This window comes from Bubalus kerabau, chromosome 7 (genome assembly GCF_029407905.1).
Source record: "Bubalus kerabau isolate K-KA32 ecotype Philippines breed swamp buffalo chromosome 7, PCC_UOA_SB_1v2, whole genome shotgun sequence".
Lineage (NCBI taxonomy): Eukaryota > Metazoa > Chordata > Mammalia > Artiodactyla > Bovidae > Bubalus > Bubalus kerabau.
In genome coordinates, this window is record NC_073630.1 from 114884989 (window position 1) to 114909447 (window position 24459).

Below are 24459 nucleotides of genomic sequence, written 5' to 3' on the forward strand. Positions count from 1 at the left end.
TTTTGTTTTATATTGGAATAAAGGCTTCTCAAGTAAAGAATCTGCCAACACAGGAGCCGTGGGAGACACCGATGCAATCACTGGGTTGGGAAGATCCCCTAGAGGAGGAAATGGCAACCCTCTCCAGTATTCTTGCCATGGACAGAGGAGCCTGGAGGGCTATAGTCCATGGGGTCACAAAGAGTCAGACACGACTGAGTGACGGAGCAAGGACACACACATAGCTGATAAAACAGTGTTGAGATAGTTTCAGGAGCACAGCAGAGGGACTCAGCCATGCATATACATGTGTCCATTCTTCAAACTCCCCTCCCGTCAAGGCTGCCACATAACATTGAGCAGAGTTCCCTGTGCTATACAGTAGGATCTTGTTGGTCATCCATTTTAAATATAACAGTGTGTGCATGTCCATCCCAAACGTCCTAACTGTCCAAAACGAGTCTTATTCTAGTTCATGGCCTTCTAGCTTTTCTAAGGTCTTCAAAGAGTCCTCAGTCTTGACCACCCAATAACTAACCGGCTGTTATTTTCCGCCATCTTCCTTTTCCATGATACCGACTGAATGACCTTCAGTCCTTTATCTGTGTGTCTGTCTTCTGAGCTGAACTATAAACTTCTTGAGGACAGAAAGTAAAAGTGTTAGTTACTTAGTCATGTCCAGCTCTTTGTGACCCTATGGACTGTAGCCCGCCAGGCTCCTCTGTCCATGGGATTCTCCAGACAAGAATACTGGAATGGGTTGCTATTTCCTTCTCCAGGGGATCTTCCCGACCCAGGGATCGAACTTGGGTCTCCTGCATTGCAGGCAGATTCTTTACTGTCTGAACCACCAGGGAAGCCTTTTGAGGACAGAGACACCTATCTCTTATGTGCTTCTGAATCCCCTGGGATGACATCAGGTGCTTGCTCAAGAGGAAAAAAAATTGAATTAATTAATCTACTAACTAATAGCATAATGAAGCACATTTGGGTTTTGGATTTGGCTATTATTTGTAGAGGGGACAAAATTAGGCATTAAATAATTCCCAAATACATAAAGTATCATTTTCATTCAATAAGAATGAAAACATTTTCAAATGATGCCTCTACAAATCAAGCCAAACTTTGCTAATCTAGTCAGCACAGAAAACTCGCCAGGGCATGTAGTAGCATTACTTCATCTCCTAAATGTAGAACTTGTGATTTGTACTAACACAGATAGACTTTAATATACCAGTTGTTAACTGGTTCAGCAACATACTTTCCTATTTACAATAATTTAGTCCTTGAGAACTATATTTACTGGGCCCTTTATTTTCACAACTTCAAAGCTGGCTGTTTGTTTAAGACTGCACAGTATAAATGAGAATTTTAAATGGTTCAGTTCAGTTCAGTCACTCAGTCGTGTCCAACTCTTTGTGACCCCATGAACCACAGCATGCCAGGCCTCCCTGTCCATCACCAACTCCCAAAGTCCAACCAAACCCATGTCCATTGAGTCGATGATGCCATCCAACCATCTCATCCTCTGTTGTCCCCTTCCCCTTCCGCCCTCAATCTTTCCCAGCATCAGGGTCTTTTCCAATGAGTCAACTCTCCGCATGAGGTGGCCAAAGTATTGGAGTTTCAGCTTTAACATCAGTCCTTCCAATGGACACCCAGGACTGATCTCCTTTAGGATGGACTGGTTGGATCTCCTTGCAGTCCAAGGGACTCTCAAGAGTCTTCTCCAACACCACAGTTCAAAAGCATCAATTCTTCGGCGCTCAGCTTTCTTTATAGTCCAACTCTCACATCCATACATGACCACTGGAAAAACCATAGCCTTGACTAGACGGACCTTTGCTGGCAAAGTAATGTCTCTGCTTTTTAATATGCTGTCTAGGTAATTTAGTCTTATTGAAGTCAGATTCTTCCAGAGAAAACAAAATTAAATAACCTCTCGAAACAGACCAGTATCCTACTGACTTCAAATTTGCATTTCATATTTTTGGTTTTCTAGTACATAAGAAATGTCATAGTTATGAAATTAATTATACAATCACTATAGTGTTATTAGTTTCTATTTTTAATTTGCAAACACACCCATATAACTTTTAAATACATATCCATATACTATATCTCCTAGGCAAACAAGAAAACTGCGTGATGCTGAACAAGAAAAAGATCGAACATTGCTTAAGACCATCATAAAAGTCTGGAAAGAGATGAAGTCCCTCCGAGAGTTCCAGAGGTTTACAAATACTCCCTTGAAACTTGTTTTGCGAAAGTAAGCTTTTTTCAAACATTGTTTTATTGGGTTATAGCATGCATAGAAAATGTATTTGCTGTTATTATTACTCTGTCACTTAATTTCAAGAAATACCTAGAGTGTTGTAAATTATTTTAAGGGAAAAAGTTGACCAGAAAGCCGACGAAGAAGCATATGAAGCAGAAATTCAGGCCGAGATAAATGAATTGCTGGAAGAGCACACAGAAGAGTACGAACAGAGGATGGAAGTGTACAGAGTCACACTGCAGCAGTGGAAAGCCTGGAAGAAAGCCCAGGTCTGTGAACAGCCTTAAACAGAGCTGCCCTGGAGGACAGGGGGTGCTGGGAGGAGGCCGCTTGGGGCAGGAGGAGGGAAACTGAGCAGGCAGACTGGGGTCCCCTGCTTGCTCTTCTCTGTCTCCTCCTGGCCCTCTTGCTCAGGAACAAAAGGATGAGAGGGTGAACTGGTTGATGCACTTGTCGAAAATGTGACCCGGCCAGCGGATACCAGAGCCAGCTTTTTCCAAAGACTGGTCTCTGTATCAGGCTGTGACTATCTGAGTGAGCAAATAAGTAAAACATAGTAATTGCTCATGAGTGTGTCAAGTGCTGTGCTAAGCCTTTTACACACCTTACACCAATGAATGTAGGGTATTGTGCTTCTGGGTTTCTGTCAGAAAATTGTGTGACTTTGTACACATGTCCCTGCAAAACTGAATCAGGAACAATAAGTAAAAATCAGGATGTGTAACAGGCATAAGTTCATCCACCTCAGTTCAACTGACTCACATTTCTTCTTTTTCATGGCTCAGTAATAGTCCATTGTATGCATGTACCACAACATCTTTATCTATTCATCTGTTGATGGACATTTAGGTTGCTTTCATGTCCTGGCTATTGTACACAGTGCTGCAGTGAACATTAGGGTACATGAGGGGTAGGAAGGAGGCCCAAGAGGAAGGGGATATATGGAGATATATATATATATATACTTACAATTGATTCACACTGTTATGTGGCAGCAACCAAAACAAAATTGTAAAATGATTGCCCTCCAATTAAAAATAAAAATTAAAAAAAAGATCAGTGTGACCTGCAGGACCAGTTCTGCTCACAAGCCTTACTTTAATTTCAAGATGCGTCCTTGGTCTTTAGAACTGATCACATGAATAACCAACTTTTTTAAGCTCTCTGTAGGGACCAGGCACTGTGATAAGTGCTTTCCAGGCGTGATCTCATTTCAACAGCTCTGGGAAAAAATCTCCTATGATTGTTCCCATTTTGTAAACGGGGGTGAAGCTGGGTTTGCATCCCAGGCCTATCTGAAGACTGTGCTTTTCAAAGAAATTCCAAAATTTCTACTTAAGATAAGTTTGCCTCTTACCCAACAGAGGGCCAAAAAGAAGAAAAAGAAACAGGAAGTGGAAGAGGATCCGGCCGATGAGGAGAGGGAGGAGCCAGGTCCCGGGGAGGAGCCTGAGAAGCCCGCCCCTCCAGAGCCCGTGGACAGAGCGGTGATAGAACAGCAGGTGAGGGAGAGAGCAGCCCAGAGCCGGAGGAGGCCGGGGGAGCCCACGCTGGTCCCGGAGTTGAGCCTGGCGGGGAGCGTGACGCCCAACGACCAGTGTCCCAGGTGAGCAGACGCTCCGACCGTGAATGAGGTTGACATGCGAGGCACACATGCACATGTGCACCCTATGGAGTATACACCACCTGGCCAGCATGGAATGATCGGGAGGATCCTGAGCTCTCTATAGCCATGTGTTAGCTTGGACTGTATGCTGCTGCAGGTATTTGTCCAGACTTTGGTGATTTCCTATGGCTCACCCACCCAGTATACCGCCACTGGCCCCAGGGGAGTTCACTACTGGAAGCTGCCTGGAGGGAGTGCTCTGCACAGTGCCTGCCTGCGTGGCTTCTGCATCTGTAACCTCAGTGTGTCCTTTCTGATCACTGCTAGCACATGCCCTCTCCCTGGCAAAGTGGATTCCTATCCACTGTACCACCAGGGACGTCCCCATGGTATGTCTTTTAAAGGGAAAATTTAGGTTTGATTTTGCAGTCTTTGACAGTGAGTCCCATTTTGACCAAAAATGTATACCTCCGTCTGAAGTTTCTGAGTTTTCACTGGGTTTGGGGACTATAAACCAGGTTTCCCTGAGTCAGTGATTATAACCCACCCCCTTCATCAGGCCGTCAGGGGAGGGGGCTGAGCAGAAGAAGGAGGTGTATCAGGTCTGTCACTGGCGTGAGGTTACTGGAAATAAGCCTTTTTAAAAATTCAGAGTCAAGTCTTTGGGGGTCTTGGATACTTCTTGAGATGGTGTCAAATGTTTTTTATAGGAAAAATAATTGAGCAATTTCACACCTAGGATGGGCCTAAATTCAGTTCAGTTCAGTCACTCAGTCATGTCCGACTCTTTTCAGCCCCATGGACTGCAGCACAGCAGGCTTCCCTGTCCATCACCAACTCCCAGAAGCTTGCTCAAAACTCATGTCCATCAAGGCCTAAATTATAGAGATGTAAAAAGTTAAACCTACTCTCCCAGTTTAATGAGTACAGAATTTCTCTTTGGGATGATGAGAACATTCTAGAGAAGAATAGTGGTGTCGGTCACATCACATTGCAGATGTACTTAAGGCCACAAAATGGTTTACTTAAATAATGTTAACATGGTAAGTATTACATTGTATGTATACATATAACCATAATATTAAAAAAATAACACTCAAAAAACCCTGAGTATGTTTTGGATTTTTCTGCTCTCACCTTTTCAAATCCTTAACAGACTGAGTTACTATTGACTTAAGCAATAAGTGGCATTTGGAGTGGGCATCTCTACAAATAAATAAGTGGGCATCTCTACAAATAAAGACTGCTCTTGAAGGTGTTGACTTTTTTTTTTTTTTAACTTCCTGGCTATAAGAATGATATGCTTACTGGGATACCTCCTGTCTTCTACTGGGATTCAAACGACCTTTAAAAATAAGGAACCTTTCTTAGTTCCCTACAGCCAAAGAGCAGTGACTCACCGTCAGAAACTATTAGGAAAAAGTTTGGATTTTGGAAAAGCTGAGTTGACCCAACTGCTACAATATGCTATGATTTTTTTTTAGGATAAAACATCACATCCAAACATAAACCACTATTAGCCTTTATGGTCTGAATTCACTCCATTTGACAAATAATATGATTCTGTTTACTTAAACTGTTGGGATGCAAACGTAAGGCTTGCTTGGAAAAAAAATTTAAAGACTGTAGCACAATGATGCTTGGACCACAGTTCGAAATCACCTGTAGGCTTTCCAGTACCTCTTATTTCACATCACATGTATTGTTATATCGGATTTCCTTCCCATTTAGGTCACCGCAGAACACTGAGCAGTTTCCTGTGCTATACAGTAGGTTGCAGGGAGGTGTCCCTGCAAGACCTGTGGCTGCCTTGGTTCAGTGAAGACTGAAGCAACTGGAACATCACCTCCAGTGTATCTCACTCTGCTCAGCACCCTTGTGTCAGCCACTCCACTTACACTTAGTACACGAATATTGACCCACCCGTGGATGGTCTCACTCTGCAGGGTGGAGGTCATGCGAAGGGAGGACATCAAGAGACGCTCAGTGTTCCTAAAGGTGACCTTCAACAACAAGGAGGTGTCCAGGACAGAGAGCCGGCCGCTCGGGGCGGACTTCCGAGTTCACTTTGGACAGATTTTCAATTTGCAAATATTCAACTGGCCGGAGAGTTTAACGTTGCAGGTACCTTTTTAAAATTTTCTCTCCATTTTTTAAAATTCATTTTTATTGGACTATAGTTGCTTTATAATGTCGTGTTAGTTTCTACTGTACAGCAAAGTGAATCAGTTCTATGTATACATGTATCCTCCCTTTTTCGGATTTCCTTCCCATTTAGGTCACCGCAGACCACTGAGTAGAGTTCCCTGTGCTTTACAGTAGGTTCTCATTAGCTGTCTGTTTTATTCATAGTAGCAATAGTATATGGGCTTCCCGGGTGGCTCAGTGGGTAAAGAACCCACCTGCCAAAGCAGGATACACAAGAGATATGGGTTCGATCCCTGAGTTAAGAAGATCTGCTGGAGGAGGGCATGGCAACCCATGCCAGTATTCTTGCCTGGAAAATCCCATGGACAGAGGAGCCTGGTGGGCTACAATCCATGGGATCGCAAAGAGTCAGACAACTGAAGTGACTGTAGTGTATATATGTCAGTCCCAATCTCCCAATTTTTCCCACTCCATATTTTAATATAGTCACTGTCCCAAGAATTTTTGCTCATCACAGGTGCAAGATGGCTTTAAGTCATCCATTGGTTACACTGGTGTCCTGATAGAGTCTCAAAGGCAACAGAAGGTCGAGGCACATCTTAAGGTCTTGGCAGAGAAGATCTGTTACCCTGCTCGGCTCCCAAAAATGCTGGCAGAGTAACTGACCACGGTGCTCAAGTGTGTGTCTCAGGACAAGACGGGGGGATAAGGGAGAGGGGGAGAGTAGAGAGATCTCTGGCTCATTCATTAGAGAACTTCAACCTCACGCTGAACCAAGATTCTGGCATAATATACCAGAGAAGTCAATTTCTGTAATCACAGATCATTTTGATAGGGGTGGTGGTACAGGTGCTAGGATCCCCCCAAAATAAATCAAACTCCCCACTAGCCTAAAGGCCAGCGTTAGCAATCTATTTATTTGTGTCTGTTATCATTTTCTAAAGCTGGCATAACTAAGTACCACAAATCTGGTGATTTAAGACAAAAGATGTTTATTCTCTCAAAGTTCTGAAGGCCCTGAAGTCTGAGGTCAAGGTGTCAGTAGGGCCGTGCTCTCTCCAGAAGCTCTAGAGAAGAACCTTTCCTGCCTCTGCAGCTCCTGGTGGCTCCAGGTGTTCCTTGGCTTGTGGCAGCGTCACTCTAAACTGTGCTTCCATCTCCACGTGGCCTTCTCACGTCTGTGTGTCCTTTTTTGTCTCTTACGAGGACACTCTTGTTGGATTTAGGACTCACCTTAATCCAGTATGAGCTCATCTGGATCTTTAACTAATTATACCTGGAAAGACTATTTTTTTCAATTACGGTCACATTCTGTGATCCCAGGTAGACATAAATTTTTACAGGACACTATTGAGCCCACTGGGCTTCCCTAGTCGTCGTTCAGTGGAATCTACCTGCAGTGCATGAAACGCAGGTTCAATCCCTGGGTCAGGAAGATCCCCTGGAGGAGGAGATGGCAACCCACTCCAGTATTCTTGCCTAGGAAATCCCATGGACAGAGAAGCCTCATGAGCTACAGTCCATGCGGTTGCAAAAAGTGGGACACAATTTAGTGACTAAGCAACAGTGATGAAAAACAAGACAAATTCAACCCACTTCAATGTCTTAGGCTTGCTGTTCTGGCAAAGCCTCTCATGTTGCTGACAGGTTCTGTTTCATGATACCAACAGGCACGTTAATTAGGCTTGCAAATATGTGGCACATGTGCTGCTGTCTGCCATCTCCCACCCATGCAGAAACCACTAGTCCTTATCCACCACTTGTGCAGAAATCTCTCTCTCTTTTTTTAATTGGAGGATAATTTACAATGTTATGTTAGTTTCTGCTGTACATCAACGTGAGTCAGCTCTTTGTATACATATATCCCCTGCTTCTTGAGCCTTCCTCCAAGGCCCTCATCCCACCCATTTTCCTTATCACATAGCACCGGGCTGAGCCCCCCCAAGCTATCTGTTTTACATATGGTAATATATGTCTGTCGATGCTGATCTCTCAATTTGTCCCTTCGTCCCACCCTGTCCTTCCCCCCCTGTGTCCACAAGTCCTTTCTCTGCATCTGTGTCTCTATTCCTGCCCTGAAAATAGGTTCATCAGTACCATTTTTCTAGATTTTATATACATGTGTTAATATATAATATTAGTTTTTCTCTTTCTGACTTACTACTCTGTGCAACAGACGCTAGGTTCATCCACCTCACTACAACTGACTCAGAAATTTCTCATTCTTATCCACCACCCTTGCCAGAAATGACAGCTAAGTATGCCTATTTTCCCCCACTGAGCCTGGATATAACTTCAGACTCCTCCTCAACATTGTACTCCAGGCAGCCAATATTTCTTATTATAATTGACATTAAGTCCACAGATACAACTACAGCTGTGTAGTTAGCAAAATATTTTAGTATTTCTCTACTGAATGATTGAGTACTGGTTATAGATACAATTAATTGAGAGAATATTGTATTTTGACTGTCTAGAAATAATATTGTACCATTTGGAAATTTTCCATATGATTGCAAGTTTTGAATAAGGGAAGGTTCAACAATTACTGGCAACTTCAGGAGGGTAAGAAAAGTCACCTTAAAAGCATCTGTTTATGCCAGTGCTATCAAATGCTTAACTTTAGAGGGTAATGTGCTTCAGAAAATGTTCCGAGACTCTCAGAATGATCATGTATCCCTTGATGATTCAACACCAAGCTCCAAATGTTTGTTGCTTGATTGTGGAGAGCCAACTGAGGGTCTGATGCTGAGCCAGGAGTTTAGTGGAACGTTGGAAGCTGTGTATAAAGAGCGATGTGCATGGCCCTGCCTGTGGGAGCTTTAAATCCAGCTGGGAGATGAGAGAGACAGCTATTGGAGTGACCCAGAAGTTCATTCAGGTTTCTCTATACGCTGTCACAAAAAACCCAAATGACCCTTTTGATCCACCCAATGCAAATAACTCTAAGCAGAGTATGGATACACAGTATATGGAAGGGAACAGTGTCGACTGTGATGTTTGATTTTTTTTTGCATGTTTCAAACCATAGGACTCAGTGTTTCCTAGCCAGGCTTGAGATCGGCTGCCAGGGCAACCCTACAAAGCAGAGGATAAGGCCACCAACTCACCCGGAAAGCCCAGGAGGAAGGGGCTGAGGCTGGGGACTCACAGAGGAAATGGGAGGAGGAATTAATTAAAGCGACCCTGCAGCCTTGAGGGCTTCCCAGGTGGCGCTAGTGGTCAAGAATACTCCTGACGATGCAGGAGACGTAAGACACGCGGGTTCAGTCCCTGGACGGGAACGATCCCCTGGAAGAGGGCATGGAAATCTATTCCAGTTATTCTTGCCTGGAGAATCCCCATGGACAGAGGAGCCTGGGGGGCTACAGTCCATGGGGTCACAAAGAGTCAGACATGACTGAAGTGACTTAGCGCACACACATACACAGCCTTGAAAGAAGGGATTGGCAGGACTTGATGATTGCTTCATTTGTTGTTGTTGTTCATTCGTTGAGTCTGACTCTGCAACCCCATGGACTGTAACCCACCGCACTCCTTTGTCCATGGAGTTTTTCAGGCAAGAATACTTGAGTGGGTTGTCATTTCCTTCTCTAGGAGATCTTCCTAGACCAGGGATTGAACCCGCATTTCCTGCATTGACAGGCGGATTCTTTACCACTGAGCCACCTGGGAAGCCTGTGATGGTTTGACTAGAGAGAGTAAAAAGAAAGAGCCTCAGAGTTGGCCCCAAGTGAAGGGTAAGATGGGACTTCACAAGATAGAAGCTGAAATGGGACCAGAGTCCTTCCAGAAAGGTCTCGAAACTTCGGGATTCTGAAGTCTTTCCAAAATAAATGCTTGTTGTTGTTCAGCCACTCAGTCGTGTCCCGCTCTCTGCAACTCCATGGACTTGGTCTTTCACAAAAATGAAGTTTGACTTAGAAATAGAGAAAGCTTAGTGATAATGACCTTCACTCCTTTTCCTTTATCATGCACACCTGTCAGGCCACCCCATACTCATCAACCTGACTCCCCAAAACTAACAACAGCTGTGTAATATTGTTGGGTGGCTTTTATGCATCTTAGCGTTATTGTTTTTTTCCTTATGAATCAGTCCTGTTGAGCTTTTATATTCCTGGCACATGGACTGAGATAGGGAACTTTCCTTTTAACCCAGCTGGAAGTCACTTGACTCTCCCTTTCAGAGTCTCTCCTGGTTTCTCTGGCTTTTCTGATAGAACCGCACTCTCTGGGTGGAGACACCAGTCCTGTTTGGAGATGTGTCCTGGATGACCCTCCTTCATCTTCCCGGGACAAGGGGGAGAGAGAATGAAATACCCAGAGGAGGCTTCCTCCCAGAAGCTCAGCAGGGAAGGGATCGGGGGTTGACAGGGGACCATGGTTTACTTTAGGGTGTGGTTGATTGGAGCACGTTTGTCAGCTGTGGGAAAAGCGGCCAGTGCAGAAAAGATTGATGACTTGGAAAATAAAAGGGAAAACTGGAAGGAGAGGGTGGGAGAGGGAAAGGAAAGAGGGTGGGAGTGTTGAGAGATGATGGGATGAGATACTGCATCCATCAACCACAAGTGCTCCAGTCAACAACACCCTAAAGTACACCACGTCCCGTCAACCCCCGACTCCTTCTCTGCTGAGCTTCTGGGAGGAAGCCTCCTCTGGGTATCTTCATTCTCTCTCCCCCTCGTTCTGGGGAGATGGAGGAGGGCCATCCAGGACACATCTCCAAATAGGACCGGTGTCCCCACCCTGAGAGTATGGTTCTAACAGAAAAGCCAGAGAAACCAGGAAACTCATGAACCTGTAGTATCCCATAGGTTCATGAGAGGTGAATCAAGACAGAATAGCAGGACTTTCCTGGTGGCCCAGTGGTTACGATTTTGCCTTCCAGTGCAGGGGCTGGGGGTTCAAACCCTGGTCAGAGCTAAGATCCCACATGCCTTGCATCCAAAAAAAAAAAAAAACAGAAAACAGAAACAAGATTGTAACAAATTCAAAAATGATCCACATCAAAAACACTCTTTAAACAAAAAATACAGAATAGGAAGTTCCTTTGAGTTGGGAGTGATGACACAGAGGAGGGCGGGCCTCGGTCACCCAGAGTCTTTTCAGGGAGGGAGGGGAGTCTCTGGGTGCAGAAGTAAACAGTGTCTGATCCAACACTGAGGGGAAGTGGGGACATCAGCCACGGCGCCACCAGGGCTGAGATCGCAGGGCGGCCCCCTGAACCAAATCCGCTGCTACCACATGTGCAGGATAAGCCGTGCCGTGCTTTGCTTTGCTTTGCTTTGCTTAGGTTTTAAGATCAGAGAATCACGACTTAAGACCTTGCCATATAAACCACTTCACGATGGACTCTTCTTTCATCTGGCTTAATGCCCCTACATTTTTCTAAGATTTGGCTTATCGACACTATCCTAAGCACGGATGTTAGCAGGTAAATTTGCACCAGAATGTTGACTTAGAGCAAAGCTCATTCCAAATGCAGCAGAAGTTAATAATAACCTCACAGAGTCCCAGTTTGGTAGCAGTTGATCTAATTGCTATTCTGAATTCACTGCTGCCTTTTTTTTTTTTTTTTAATACAACAGGAATTTTTGAACCATTGAACATAAATTATATTCCCTGTCTTATTTCTTCATTAACATTTCACCTTCAAACAGACACACACACTCATTTTGCTTAGAGCAGTGCTTCTCAGTGAAGATAACGTTGTACCCCTGGGGGCCATCCGGCAATGTCTGGTGACATTTTAACCATTACAGGTGGTGAGGAGCTACTGGCACCTCGTAGGAAGAAGCCAGCGATGCTGGTGAACACTGTGCAGCGCACAGCACGACACATCACAGCAAAGGGCTGTTCAGCCCCAAAGTCAGGCGTGCTGAAGCTGAGAACCCCTGACTTGGAAAGAAAACACACTTTCAACTTAATTATGCAGAAAGCGGTTTATAAATATTTATAAAGCCCAATGACTCAATGGACATGAGTTGAGCAAGCTCTAGGAGTTGGTGATGGACAGGGAAGCCAGGTGTGCTGGCGTACATGGGGTCACAAAGAGTCAGACACGACTGAACGACCGAACTGAACGGAACTGATGAAGCCCGAAGTGTCCACTCTCTGACTTTTAAAAAGAGCATTCTATTCTAGCATTAAATAGAGCTGCGGTTTAAAAAATTAGGGAGTCTTGAAAACACAGATCTTACATATTCAAGTTTAATGTAAATAAAAAAAATTCTTATTTTACAAAGCTTTTGTTGTTGTTGTTTAGTCACTAAGTTTTATCTGACTCTTTTGAGACCCCAGGGACTGTAGCCTGCCTAGTTCCTCTGTCCATGGAATTCTCCAGGCAAGAATACTGGAGTGAGTAGCCATTCCATTTTCCAGGGGATCTTCCTGACCCAGGGACCCAACCCGGATCTCCTGCATTGCAGGTAGATTCGTTACTGTCAGAGCGACCAGGGAAGCCCAAGAGTTAGAGATACAAAGTCAGGAAAGGTTTAACTAAATGCTTAATACGCATTTATGTCACCTTCTGAAGCATTTTACCAACATAAATGGTATTTTCTGACTGTTGGTATGGTTTGTATTCCCTTAACTTGAAGTAATATCAAAGTTTTATTAGTCCCTCATGTTTTTAAGCATTTGTGAAAATGCAGTTTGCTTTTTACCTCCTTATTTTTGGGCACCCAGAAATATAGATGATTTAACTCTAAATATGGAATATGCCCTAACATTCCTATAAATTCTCAGAAGCTTAATGTCTTCCTTGAGAAAAACTAGGGTGCCTTGAAAAGACATTCTTACAAGTTAAAATTTAATTTAAATAAAAGAAATGCCTATTTTATAAAACTGAATAAAATCAACTGGCCAACAGGATTTAATGAGATATTTGGGAAGTGTAATCATGTTTATGAAAGACCTTTGTAAACTGCAAAGTATTAGAAAAATGCACATGCTTGTTGCCAACTGTATGCCCAGATGAAGAAATGGCATTTATATAGAAGGAAAGAGGTTTTCATCCATCTCAGCTAAGCTGCACCACTGCCTTCCTGCTGAACTTTGGGTAACATCCTCATTTTACAATGAGAGCAAAAGTGGGGGAATGTCATACCCAAGATCAAGTTGCAGTGTCAGGGTTCAGATCCAGACCAATCGGACCACAAGGCTGCCCCGTCCTGTCCACCACACCGCCCTCTGCAGGCAGTGGGAGGAGCTGACCGTCCACTGGGCAACTCCCAAGTCTACCAGCGGTTCAGAGAAGGGAACAATTCCATCCGATGGATTTGTCATCTAACACCTCGCTTCCAGTGACAGTCAACATGCTCCTTTCTAAAGATATCAATACAGAGAGACGAGGTACTGAGCAATCAAAGGGAAATCAAACAAGGTCCCTACCCTCAGGAATCTCACTCTTCAGTGAAACAAATGATAAACAAGGAATTTCAGTAGAGGGGATAAGCATTCCTACAGGGAAAGCCCAGGGATTGGTGGGGGCATTCAAGTAAGTGTGGGTGGGCATGTGACAACCTTGTGCAGTGCTCACGCAGGGTCCGATACAGCAGAGAACCTTCCAGGGAGTTCAAACACCCTCACAAAGTGGACAGTGCACCCTCCCCTGCCCAGGAGAGCCAGTCCCTTGAGAATCTGAGAAACCAGAGAGTCGGAGACAGGAAGGGCTCGGTGATCTTTTAATCACAACTGCCCGTGCCAAAGGCTGTGCTTTAACCTTTTGTTACTGTTGTGTTGTTGTTTAGTCACTAAGTTGTGTCCCACTGTTTTTCGACACCACGGACTATAGCACACCAGGCTCCTCTGTCCATGGGATTTCCCAGGCAAGAACACTGGAGTGGGTTGCCATTTCCTTCTCCAGGGCATCTTTCCAACCCAGGAATTGAACCCATGTCTCCTGCATTAGCAGGTCGTTTCTTTAGCACTGAGCCACCTGGGGAAACCCAACCTTTGCTTTTAGCCATTGTTTATACAGCATTTCCATGTTTTGTGATTCTTTCATTTAGGTTTTTAATTCTCTTTCAATCATTATTTCTCACCAATATGTCTAAAGTAATTATATTTACTTTATAAATCATGGATTATGGCTATGGCTTTAAAAGATTTCTTAACTTTTATTCACCTTTCTGATTTTCCTTGACCCGAGAGGAAAACATAACAAAAAGTGAATGCATCCTGAAGTGAGACAGTGGTAGATTCACATCCCAGCTTTGTGACTCACGAGATGAAGGACCAGGAGAAATTTCTCCCCTCTGCTGAGCCCCACATCCATCATTTAGGATTGCGGGGTCTGATATCTTGCTCAATCTTTACCAGAAACCATCCTTTATAGGACTGTGGTTAAGATTAAGCACGGTATCAGACCTAAAGCTCTTAGTGGCTTCACACAAAGAAAGGCCTGTCTGGGTGAATAAAAATTCAAGAAGTACAAAAAGAATTTTAAAGAAAGAAAAATGCGCCATTCTCTCTGGCTGGAACTTTATGCCAGAGAGTCCATAACTTAGCAGGTCAAACCAAGGTCTCTTGTGCAGTAAGCAACAACCTGTTCCATGTTCTTTATAGTCTGTGATATTATAAAACCACAGGCTCTTATGAGAAGCTGGGATAAGCCAAAAAATTGACCTTTCTTTTTCCATTAGAGTTCTAAACCAATAAAAGTATAGAGAAAATCTGTAAAAAAAAGATACAAAGAGAGAGGGATCATTTATAAATTAATAGAGGCTTGAGGGACATACCAATCAACTGCCGTGTATGAAATCATTGTCATCCTGATTCAAAATATTATAGTAATTTTTTGAGATTCTGAAGGGCATTTGAAACTTACTGATATTTGGCATTATTCAGGAATTGCTGTGATAATTGTATGGTAATTATGCCTTTTTATATCCTCTTTTAGAGATACATATTGAAATATTTACAGCTGAAATGATGTCTAAGCTCAGAATACTAATGAAGAGGCAAATAGTTGAGAAGATAGATAAAACCAGATTGACAATAACTTAATGGTAATTGAAGCTAGGTAGGTGATGGGTTCATTGTATATTATTCTTCTGATATTACATATATTTGAAACTTTCTTTAAAAGATCTTTTTAATATAGATCACAATATCAGCAAGATATTTAAAAATATCACCTGTCTACTAATTAAGATGAAGTTGGAGAGTGTGGCTCCCTGCTGAGCCCTTGAATCAAGCAGGGGTAAGCCCTGAACAGTCACAGGTCTCTTGATGCGCCCAGCATGTTAGAAGAGCTCACAGTGGTACTCAGTCTGGGGTCTTGAGTTCAGTTCCTATGGAGCCTCTGCCTTTGTCTTTGTCCCAGTAGCCCCTACAAACTCAATCAGCCACGTTGCAAATGTGAGCTGGTGAATACCAGGCAGATGAGGCCTGGATAGCAGGCCACACGAATCCATCCTTCTCATCCTTAGAAAAGAATCCACAGCACAACATGTGCTGTGTTAAGGGAGGATGGGCAGAGAGACTCCATAGTGTCATCTTTGCACATTCAGGTGGTGAGTGGAAAGATAATCAGAGGGGGATCGATTACATCAGAAGAGAAACAGGAACAGTTCATCGAGAGATGAATGGATAAAGGAGTTGTGGTACATACATGCAATGGAATATTACTCAGCCATAAAAAGGAACGAAATTGAGCCAGTTCCAGTGAGGTGGATAAACCTAGAGCCTGTTATACAGAGTGCAGTAAGTCAGAAAGAGAAAAACAAATATTATATATTAGCGTATACGTATGGAATCTAGAAAAATGGTACTGATGAACCTATTTGCATGGCAGGAATAGAGATAAGATGTAGAGAATGGACTTTTGGACACAGTACAGGGGAGGGGAGAGTGGGACGAACTGAGAGTGCAGCATTGATGTATATACACCATCACATGTAAAGCAGAGAGCTAGTGGGGAGCTGCTGAACAGCACAGGGGACTCAGCTCAGGGCTCCATGATGACTTAGAGTGGCAGGAAGGGGGTAGGTGTAAGGGAGGTTCAAGAGGCTGGGGACATATGTATACCTTTGGCTGATTCGTATGGATGTATAGCAGAAACCAACAACTGTAAACCAATTATCCTCCAATTAAAAATAAATTTAAAAATAAAAAAGAGGGAGGAGATATATGTATACTCGGAGAAGGCAGTAGCACCCCACCAAGTAGTACTCTTGCTTGGAAAATCCCATGGATGGAGGAGCCTGGTAGGCTGCAGTCCATGGGGTCGCTAAGAGTCAGACACGCCAGAGCGACTTCACTTTCACTTTTCACTTTCATGCGTTGGAGAAGGAAATGGCAACCCACTCCCGTGTTCTTGCCTGGAGAATCCCAGGGACAGGAGAGCCTGATGGGCTGCCGTCATGGGGTCGCACAGAGTCGGACACTACTGAAGTGACTTAGCAGCAGCAGTAGCAGAGCTGATTCACGTCATTGTACAGCAGAAACTAACACAGCATTATAAAGCAATTATTCTCCAATTAAAAATAAAAAGATAGAAATGTTTCATTAGTAGAAATAAAAGAGCAAGATCTGCATTTTAGAAAAATATGTACCAGCCAGAGAGGCTTCGTGGAGAGAGACAATGGAACCTGGAAGGAAGGCAGCAGAACTGAGAAATATTTTATCTTTTTCCCACAAAAGTGAAATGACCCAGGAATACAGGGGAAGCTTGATCACATGGAGCAGAGGGTCCGACTGAGACCATATTGTATATTTGCAATCGGTGGATGCCCTGGCAATGGGGTCTTCATCTTGCGGTGAAGGCATGATGATGAGACCACAGTAATTAGCATCAGAACTATAGATGGTCCCGTTGACCCCATTTGGGGACAGAAGGTCTGTGAAGGAGATGGATAGGGCTCAGCAACTAACAAAAAAAATGAAGGTCCTAAAGGAAACACTGAGAGGTTTACCAAGAATAGATTTTATATTAATAATACCAATAATTCTTTTCTATTACCAATAATAGATTTGACCCAATACCCTCGAGTACTTCAGGGTATAATGCTTTTCCTACTGACTCTGAAGTTGGTGCAGATAATAAACCATCTGGTGGCTTGTCCAAATTATCTCACCTTTCTACCTGATGCTGTTGCTCTCTGAAATAACTGGAACCAGGAAAAAGAGGAAGCCTATTCTCCAAAACTAATGCGTATTCGTCTGAAATAGAAATATTTGCAGTACCCTGGTGCTTTGTAATCAACCTCTCTACCACAGATGATTGGGCCAGGCAAGAAGACAGGATGCTGATAACGTGCCAAATAGGGTATGATCTGGTCTCCATGGGGACCAGAGCAGTACAACTCAATCCTCCACTCTGACATGGATGCTCTGGACTAGACCAGTGAACAGCACAGACAAAGGGACTGATGATCTGGGAGCGAGCACCCTCTGTTGCTATTTTTATTTGGCTCTTTCTCTCCCTCAATTGCAGGTCTATGAGGCAGTTGGACGCAGGGGCACCACCCTGCTGGCGGAAGTGTTTCTGCCTATTCCTGAAACCGCTCTTGTCAGTGGAAGGGCTCCCATTGAAGAAGTGGAGTTTAGCAGTAACCAGCATGTGACCCTGGACCACGAGGGCGTCGGAAGCGGTACGGAAGGCCTCAGCGGCTCACAGAATCACTGTCAGATTTGAATATCTTTTTCTTTTCCCTTATCAGACAACCAGACAATTACAACATTGCTATCAGAAATTCAGATGAAAGCAATAATCACATACGATTTTTTGCAAAGTAATTTTCACACACTATGGGCGGCCAGTAAATTCATGTAACTGCACAAGTATGGCCACGTGCATTAAGGGCCTTTAGATTGCCTTTGACACCTTAATTCAACTTCTAGGAATCTTTCCTGAAAAAATAATTCAAAATGAAGATAGAACTTTTGTGCATTAAAAAAAAAAGTACATCATAGTGTTATCTGTATGGTGGAAAAGTCTGAAAGAAAATAACTGTAATGGGGATATTATTAAATACTATTCTCTCATCTCTCATTCTCTCATGGACTTTCTCACTCTGTCAACCATGTTTTTTTAACCTCTCTTTAATGTGCTTGACATCTCTTTCTTTCACTTCTATATTCTGTGTAATCTCTTTAAATCAGTCTTCTAAGCCATGAATTCACTTTCTGGCTGTGTCTAGTCATTGAAATTCATCACTGAGTTCCTCATTTCAACGATTGTATTTTTCCCCTTCCTATTTAGTTTTTTTCACAATCAGTTCTGACAGCCTTTTGCCATTTTCTGGCACTCTCAGTCATTTCATTCATTCATTCATTTGTGTGCGTGTTAGCCTCTCAGTAGTGTCCAACTCTTTGTGACCCCATGGACTGTAACCTGCCAGGCTCCTCTGTCCATAGAATTCTCCAGGCGAGAATATTTTTCAGTATTCTGTATCTGGCATTCCAACACCTGTCTGCTTATCGGTCTGATTCTGTTTCCTCGCATGCCTGGTGATTTTTTGTTGTGGGTGCATATCTGGAGGCAAGAATCCCTTGAGTCCCAAATGCGATCACCAGTTGAAAAGCCTGGAGATCTAAGCTTTTAGTTCCAACTCTGTTACTGACAAACTGTGTGACCCTCGTAATCACATAACCTCTTTGACTATCACCTTCCTCTTTCATAAGAGGGGTCTAATAATACCTCCCTTAAATGTCTTATGGGGTTATTTTGAAGATCAAGATGCAGTGTTCAGTATGAAGGAAAGATTTTTTTTTAAGTCATAAAGTAAAATAAGTACACTTTGTTTAATTATTTTTATTTTGGCTGCGCTGGGTCTTCATCGCAACATTCAGCTCGTCATTGCAACACACAGGCTTAGTTGCCCTGTGGCATGTGGGATCTTAGTTCCCCGCTACTGCTAAGTCGCTTCAGTCGTGTCCAACTCTGTGTGACCCCATAGACAGCAGCCCACCAGGCTCCCCCGTCCCTGGGATTCTCCAGGCAAGAACACTGGAGTGGGTTGCCATTTCCTTCTCCAATCCAGGAAAGTGAAAAGTGAAAGTGAAGTCACTCAGTCATGTCCGACTCTTTGTGACCCCATGGACTGCAGCCTACCAGGCTCCTCCACCCATGGGGTTTTCCAGGCTAGAGTACTGGAGTGGGGTGCCATTGCCTTCTCCTGGTCAGTTCCCTGACCAGGGGTCAAACCCGTGTCCCTGCATTGGAAGGCAGATTCTTAACCACTGGACCACCAGGGAAGCCCCTGAAGGAAAGCTCTTTAGAAAACACAAAGAGGCTATTATAGGGTTACCAGTGGTGTTGTTTTGTGTTAATATCACTAATATTAACTTGGACTCCACAGCAAGAAGTTCCTGTAAAAGTGAAAAAGTGAAAGTCACTCAGTCAACTCTTTGCGACTGCATGGGCTATACAGTCCACGGAATTCTCCAGGCCAGCATACTGGAGTGGGTAGCCTTTCCCTTCTCCAGGGTATCTTCCCAACCCAGGGATCGAACCCTGGTCTCCTGCATTGCTGGTGGATTCTTTACCAGCTGAGCCACCAGGAAAGCCTATGTTTCATGCTTAAAAATCTTTTCTCCTTTTACATGATTAATGTCCTGTCCAGAGACTTTTTGTCATTAATGTCAAATCAGTGGGAGCCCAGTCAGTGAGGCTTTAAAGTTTCTAGCATAGCTGAGCGACAGCATCTGTGGACTGGTCAGTGCCTGCCAGGTCTGTCTGAGGCTTTGCAGGTTTTTCCTCACTTGACATGCTGTTTCTCATTCCAGGCACGCTCTCACCTGAGGGCCTTTGCATCCTTCTTTCTACCAAGAAGCCTCTTTCCCAAGACACCTACATGCCTCCCTTCCACTTTCTTCAGGCCTTTTCATTATTCAGAAGGGACCTCTCAAGGAGCCTTCCCTTGCCACTTAACATTGGAAAGTTCAACCCCTGCCTCCTCCTCAAACATATATTTTCTAACACTTTTCATACTTTTTTCTCTTTTGCACTTACTACTCTCTAACATGGGGTTTCCCTAGTGGCTCAGTGGTAAAAAATCTGCCTACAATGCAGGAGACGTGGGTTGGATCCCTGGGTGGGGAAGATCCCCTGGAGAAGGAAATGGCAACTCACGTCAGTATTCTTGCCTGGAGAATCCCATGGACAGAGGAGCCTGATGGGCTACAGTCCTTGGGGTCACAAAGGTGGACACAACTTAGCAACTAAATCACCACCACCACTCTCTAACATGCTAGCCTAATCTCTTTATTTATCACATCTATAATCTGTCTTTCCTACTTGAATGTAAATTCCGTGAGGTCAGGGATTGCTATCAGTTTTCTTTACTGCTGTCTTGGTGACTAGAGTAGTGCCTGGCATGAAGTAGGGGCTCAAATGGGTATCTACTGAATGAATGAAGGATGTCTTCACAGCAATCCTTAAAAGGGGGCAGTATTATTGTTATTATAGTATGGGCTTCCCTGATAGCTCAGTTGGTAAAGAATCCGCCTGCAACACAGGAGACCCCAGTTCACTTCCTGGGTCGGGAATATACGCTGGAAAAGGGAAAGGCTATCCACTCTGGTATTCTGGGCCTGGAGAATTCCATGGACTGCATACTCCATGGGGGTCACAAAGAGTAGGACACAACTGAGCAACTTTCACTTTCATTATTATTATCTCCATTTTATACATAGCGAAACTAAGGTTCAGAGAAGTTAAGCAATTTGTCCATGGTCACACAGCTGTTAAGTGGCAGAATATATATGCAGTTGGTCCCAGCGCAGAGTGCATCACTCCTCATAATGCTACACTCTGCTATCAGAGATACAGCCGAGGGGCCCACCGTGTCACCACCTGAAGCTCCACGCTGTTGATCTGAATGATGTGTTCCATCCCCCTACCCCCACCCATTCTGTTCCATTTGTCTGCTCTCTGCTTTGCCTTCTCACTAGCATGGGGCTCACTCCCTCTTTCTAAACAGCATCCTTTTTCATCCGCTGCTTCCTCAGGAGTGCCCTTCTCATTTGAAGCTGACGGTGGTAATCAACTGATTCTAATGACCTCGGGGAAAGTGTCCAACAGCGTGGCATGGGCCATTGGAGAAAATGGGATTCCTTTAATTCCTCCGTTGTCACAGCAGAATATTGGATTCAGAAGGTAACGTGTGGCTAGAACAGCTGATGAGCGAGGGCAGCATTGGCATCAGCGCGATTCAGGAGGGAAAGGCTTGCAGTCTCACAGTCTTTCCTTTTATTGTCACGTGCCAGTATTTTCAGGGGTTTTGTGTGTGTTCTTATGATAAAAACTAAAATGTTAATATCCTGAAAAATACTGGATGTTTGTCAGCATCAGACACCAGTAAGCCTGTGAAATATTCTTTTCGCAGTTTTGCAGATGGGGAAAGCACACGGTACGTGTTGTTGCTCAGTCTGTCAGTCGAGGCCCACTCTTTGTGACCCCGTGGACTGCAGCTCACCAGGCTCCCCTGTCCTCCACGATCTCCAGGAGCTTGCTCAAATTTGTGTCCATTGGGTTGGTGATGCCATCCAACCATCTCATCCTCTGCCACCCTTTTCTCCTCCTGCCTTCAATCTTTCTGAGCATCAGGATCTTTTCCAGTGAGTCAGCTCTTCGCATCAGGTGGCCAAAGTATTGGAGCTTCAGCATCAGTCCTTCCAGTGAACATTGGCATGGCGTATAGTTGTATCTATTTGGCACTCAGTCAGAGATCACTGTAAAATGTGACTGATGTAGAAACTTCTGGGTATATGAAAGGCCCTATTCTCAGTCCCCTTCCTTGATTGCTAGCTGTCGGTTTCACTCAGAACAGCAGGAAGGGACTCACTCCAGACGGACAGGCCACCCCTCTTAGTGGTTGATGCCCATCCAGGCAGCCTGGACTGTAGAGCCAGGTGCCTGGGTTCCAGTCTTGCTTCTGTGGCTCCCCAATAGGTGTGTCTTGAGTGGATCATCTTACTGTCATGGCCTCAGTAGCCTCCATAAAATGAAAGGACTAACCTTTTCTTTTTTTTTTTTTAATTTATCTATTTGGCTGCACCAAGTCCTCGTTGCAGTGTGCAGGATTTTAGTTGTGATGGGATCTAGTTCCCTGCCGAGGGATCGAACCCAAGCCTCTTGCCTTGGGAGCAGGGAGTCTTGACCACTGGACCACCAGGGAAGTCCCAAGAGGACTTATCTTGATCATCAGGAAGATACGTTCCAAGTCACAGGCTGTCATTTGCAACATGTGGAAAAACAGCGGAACAGGGCTGGTTTTGTTCCCTTTACGCCCTCTCCTTCCAATGTAAACACCTGTATCCATGTGATAATAACAATACGGTCTTTCTCAGCCAGGAGCCTGGCAGCATTTCCAGGGGAGGCTTGTTTATGCCTTTACGTACAAGCCTCCTGTACTTTGTCTCATTGAGTTTCCTGCTGAGGTCAAAGCTCCAGCTCCTCGGGAGAGAAGGAAAAACAGTGTGAGTGATGGGAGACGCAGCCCTGTTAATAAAGGCCCAGCTCAACTGTGGTGACCACCTGGCCCCCTTGGAATTCAGTCATGTCCAAAGTTGGGGCTTAAGTTAGTTGTATAAATGTTTGTTTCTTCTCTTTTATTTTAGCCTCAGCCCCAAGTGGTCCCCAGTTACCTAGGAAGTGGGACCTTCCCGGCATCCTACACCAGGTGCCCTGGTCTGGATCCAGAGACTCAGGACACTGGTGTGCTGGGCACAGTTGCAGAAATGCAGGGTCACATTTTGATTCCTTCTATTTATGCTTCTTTTCCCCCCAGATGTACTGAGATCTCATTGACATGTAAAATTGTGTAAGTTTAAGATGTACAACATAATGTTTTGATATTCTAGATATTGCAAAATGATTTTCACAATAAGTTTGGGTAACATCCATTGACACACATAGTTACAGATTTTTTCCCCCCTTGGGCTGAGAAATTTTAACATCTACTGTCTTAGCAATTTCCAAGTGTACAATAGAGTATTATTAGCTACACTCATATAATCATACATAGATTGAAGGCAGGAGGAAAAGGGGGTGGCCCAGGATGAGATGGTTAGATAGCATCACCACACTCTGGATATGAATGTGAGCAAACTCCGGGAGATGGTGAAGGACAGGGAAGCCTGGGGTGCTGCAGTCCATGGGGTCACAAAGAGATGGGCATGACTGAGCGACCGAACAACAGCAGCATACGGTCACCACGCTGTACATTAGAGTCCCAGGACTTATTCATCTTACAACGGGAAGTTTGTACTCTGAAATGGCTTCAGCCATTTATCCACCCCCCGACCTCTGGCTCCACCAATCTTTTCTCTGTTTCTACATGTTTGGTTATTTTAGATTCCACATCAAAGTGAGATCGTCTCACTTAGCATAATGCCTCAGTGCCCATCCATGCTGTTGGAAATGGAAGGACTTCCTTCTTTGATGACTGAATTATATATACATACACACAGATCACATTTTACTTGTCCATGTGTCCACTGACGGACACTTGGGTGGTCTGCATGTCTTGGCTGTTATAACTCATACTGCAGTAAACATGGGCTGCAGAGACCTCCCCAGGACACTGATTTTGTTTACTTTGGATGTATCCCCAGAAGTCAGGTTGCAGGACCATGTGCTTGCTCTACTTTTAACTTCCTGAGCCTCCATACTGTTTTTCACAGCGGCTGCACCAACTTACGTTCCCACCAACAGTGCACAAGGAATTCCCCTCTCACATCCTTGCCAGCACTTGTTATTGCTCGCCTTTTATGACAGCCATTCTGACAAGTGTGAAGTGACATTTCGCTGTGGTTTTGATTTGCATTTCCCTGATGATTGAGCACCTTTTCATGTGTCCGTTGGCCATTTGTATGTCTTTGGAAAAATGTCCATTCAGATCCTATGCCCATTTGTTAATCAGATGGTTTTGTCGCCATTGAGTTGAATGAGTTCCTTATATTTTTTGGATGTTTTTATGCCTTATTAGATACATGCTTTGAAAATATTTTCTGCCACCATTCATGCTTTTTTATTACCCTTATAACATATTTAATAGCAACTATCAGGTAAGGAAAAATGGCAGAAGTCCTTCCTACAATCAGACTTTCCTTCACAGAGCAGGGCTGACCCTGCAGTCCTGTGGTCCTGATGCAGACTGCTCTGTGAGGAAGTCTGTCTCAAGGAATCAACTTCTGTTTTCAGCGCTTTGAAGAGAGCAGATGCCATCTCTTCTATCGGCACGTCAGGACTGACAGACATGAAGAAGTTGGCCAAGTGGGCAGCAGAGTCCAAGCTTGACCCCAACGACCCCAGCAATGGCCCCCTGATGCAGCTGATCTCGGTAACGTGGCAGGAGACATGGGCACACACCACTTCTCCCCTCAGTGTGGAAACCAAAGGGCAGGGCTTTTTACACAGGTCGTCTTTCACACTATGTTCTCCTGCACCGGAGTGTGTAAGAACGTGAGGGCTGGGTTGAATGACAGGTTTAAATTC

At 44.2% G+C, this 24459-nt stretch overlaps 1 protein-coding gene across 3 annotated transcripts in view; it reads left to right on the forward strand.

The window, feature by feature from the left end:
- The window catches only part of CC2D2A (coiled-coil and C2 domain containing 2A), a 129895-nt gene that overhangs the window by 58484 nt on the left and 46952 nt on the right, over window positions 1–24459 (forward strand). For all 3 annotated transcript variants that reach the window (XM_055589133.1, XM_055589134.1, XM_055589135.1), the window contains 7 exons: window positions 2108–2248; window positions 2370–2526; window positions 3622–3863; window positions 5810–5987; window positions 17452–17608; window positions 20970–21117; window positions 24166–24304. In XM_055589133.1, coding sequence (XP_055445108.1) covers window positions 2108–2248; window positions 2370–2526; window positions 3622–3863; window positions 5810–5987; window positions 17452–17608; window positions 20970–21117; window positions 24166–24304 — 1162 coding nt within the window. The remainder of the gene's footprint in view (window positions 1–2107; window positions 2249–2369; window positions 2527–3621; window positions 3864–5809; window positions 5988–17451; window positions 17609–20969; window positions 21118–24165; window positions 24305–24459) is intronic.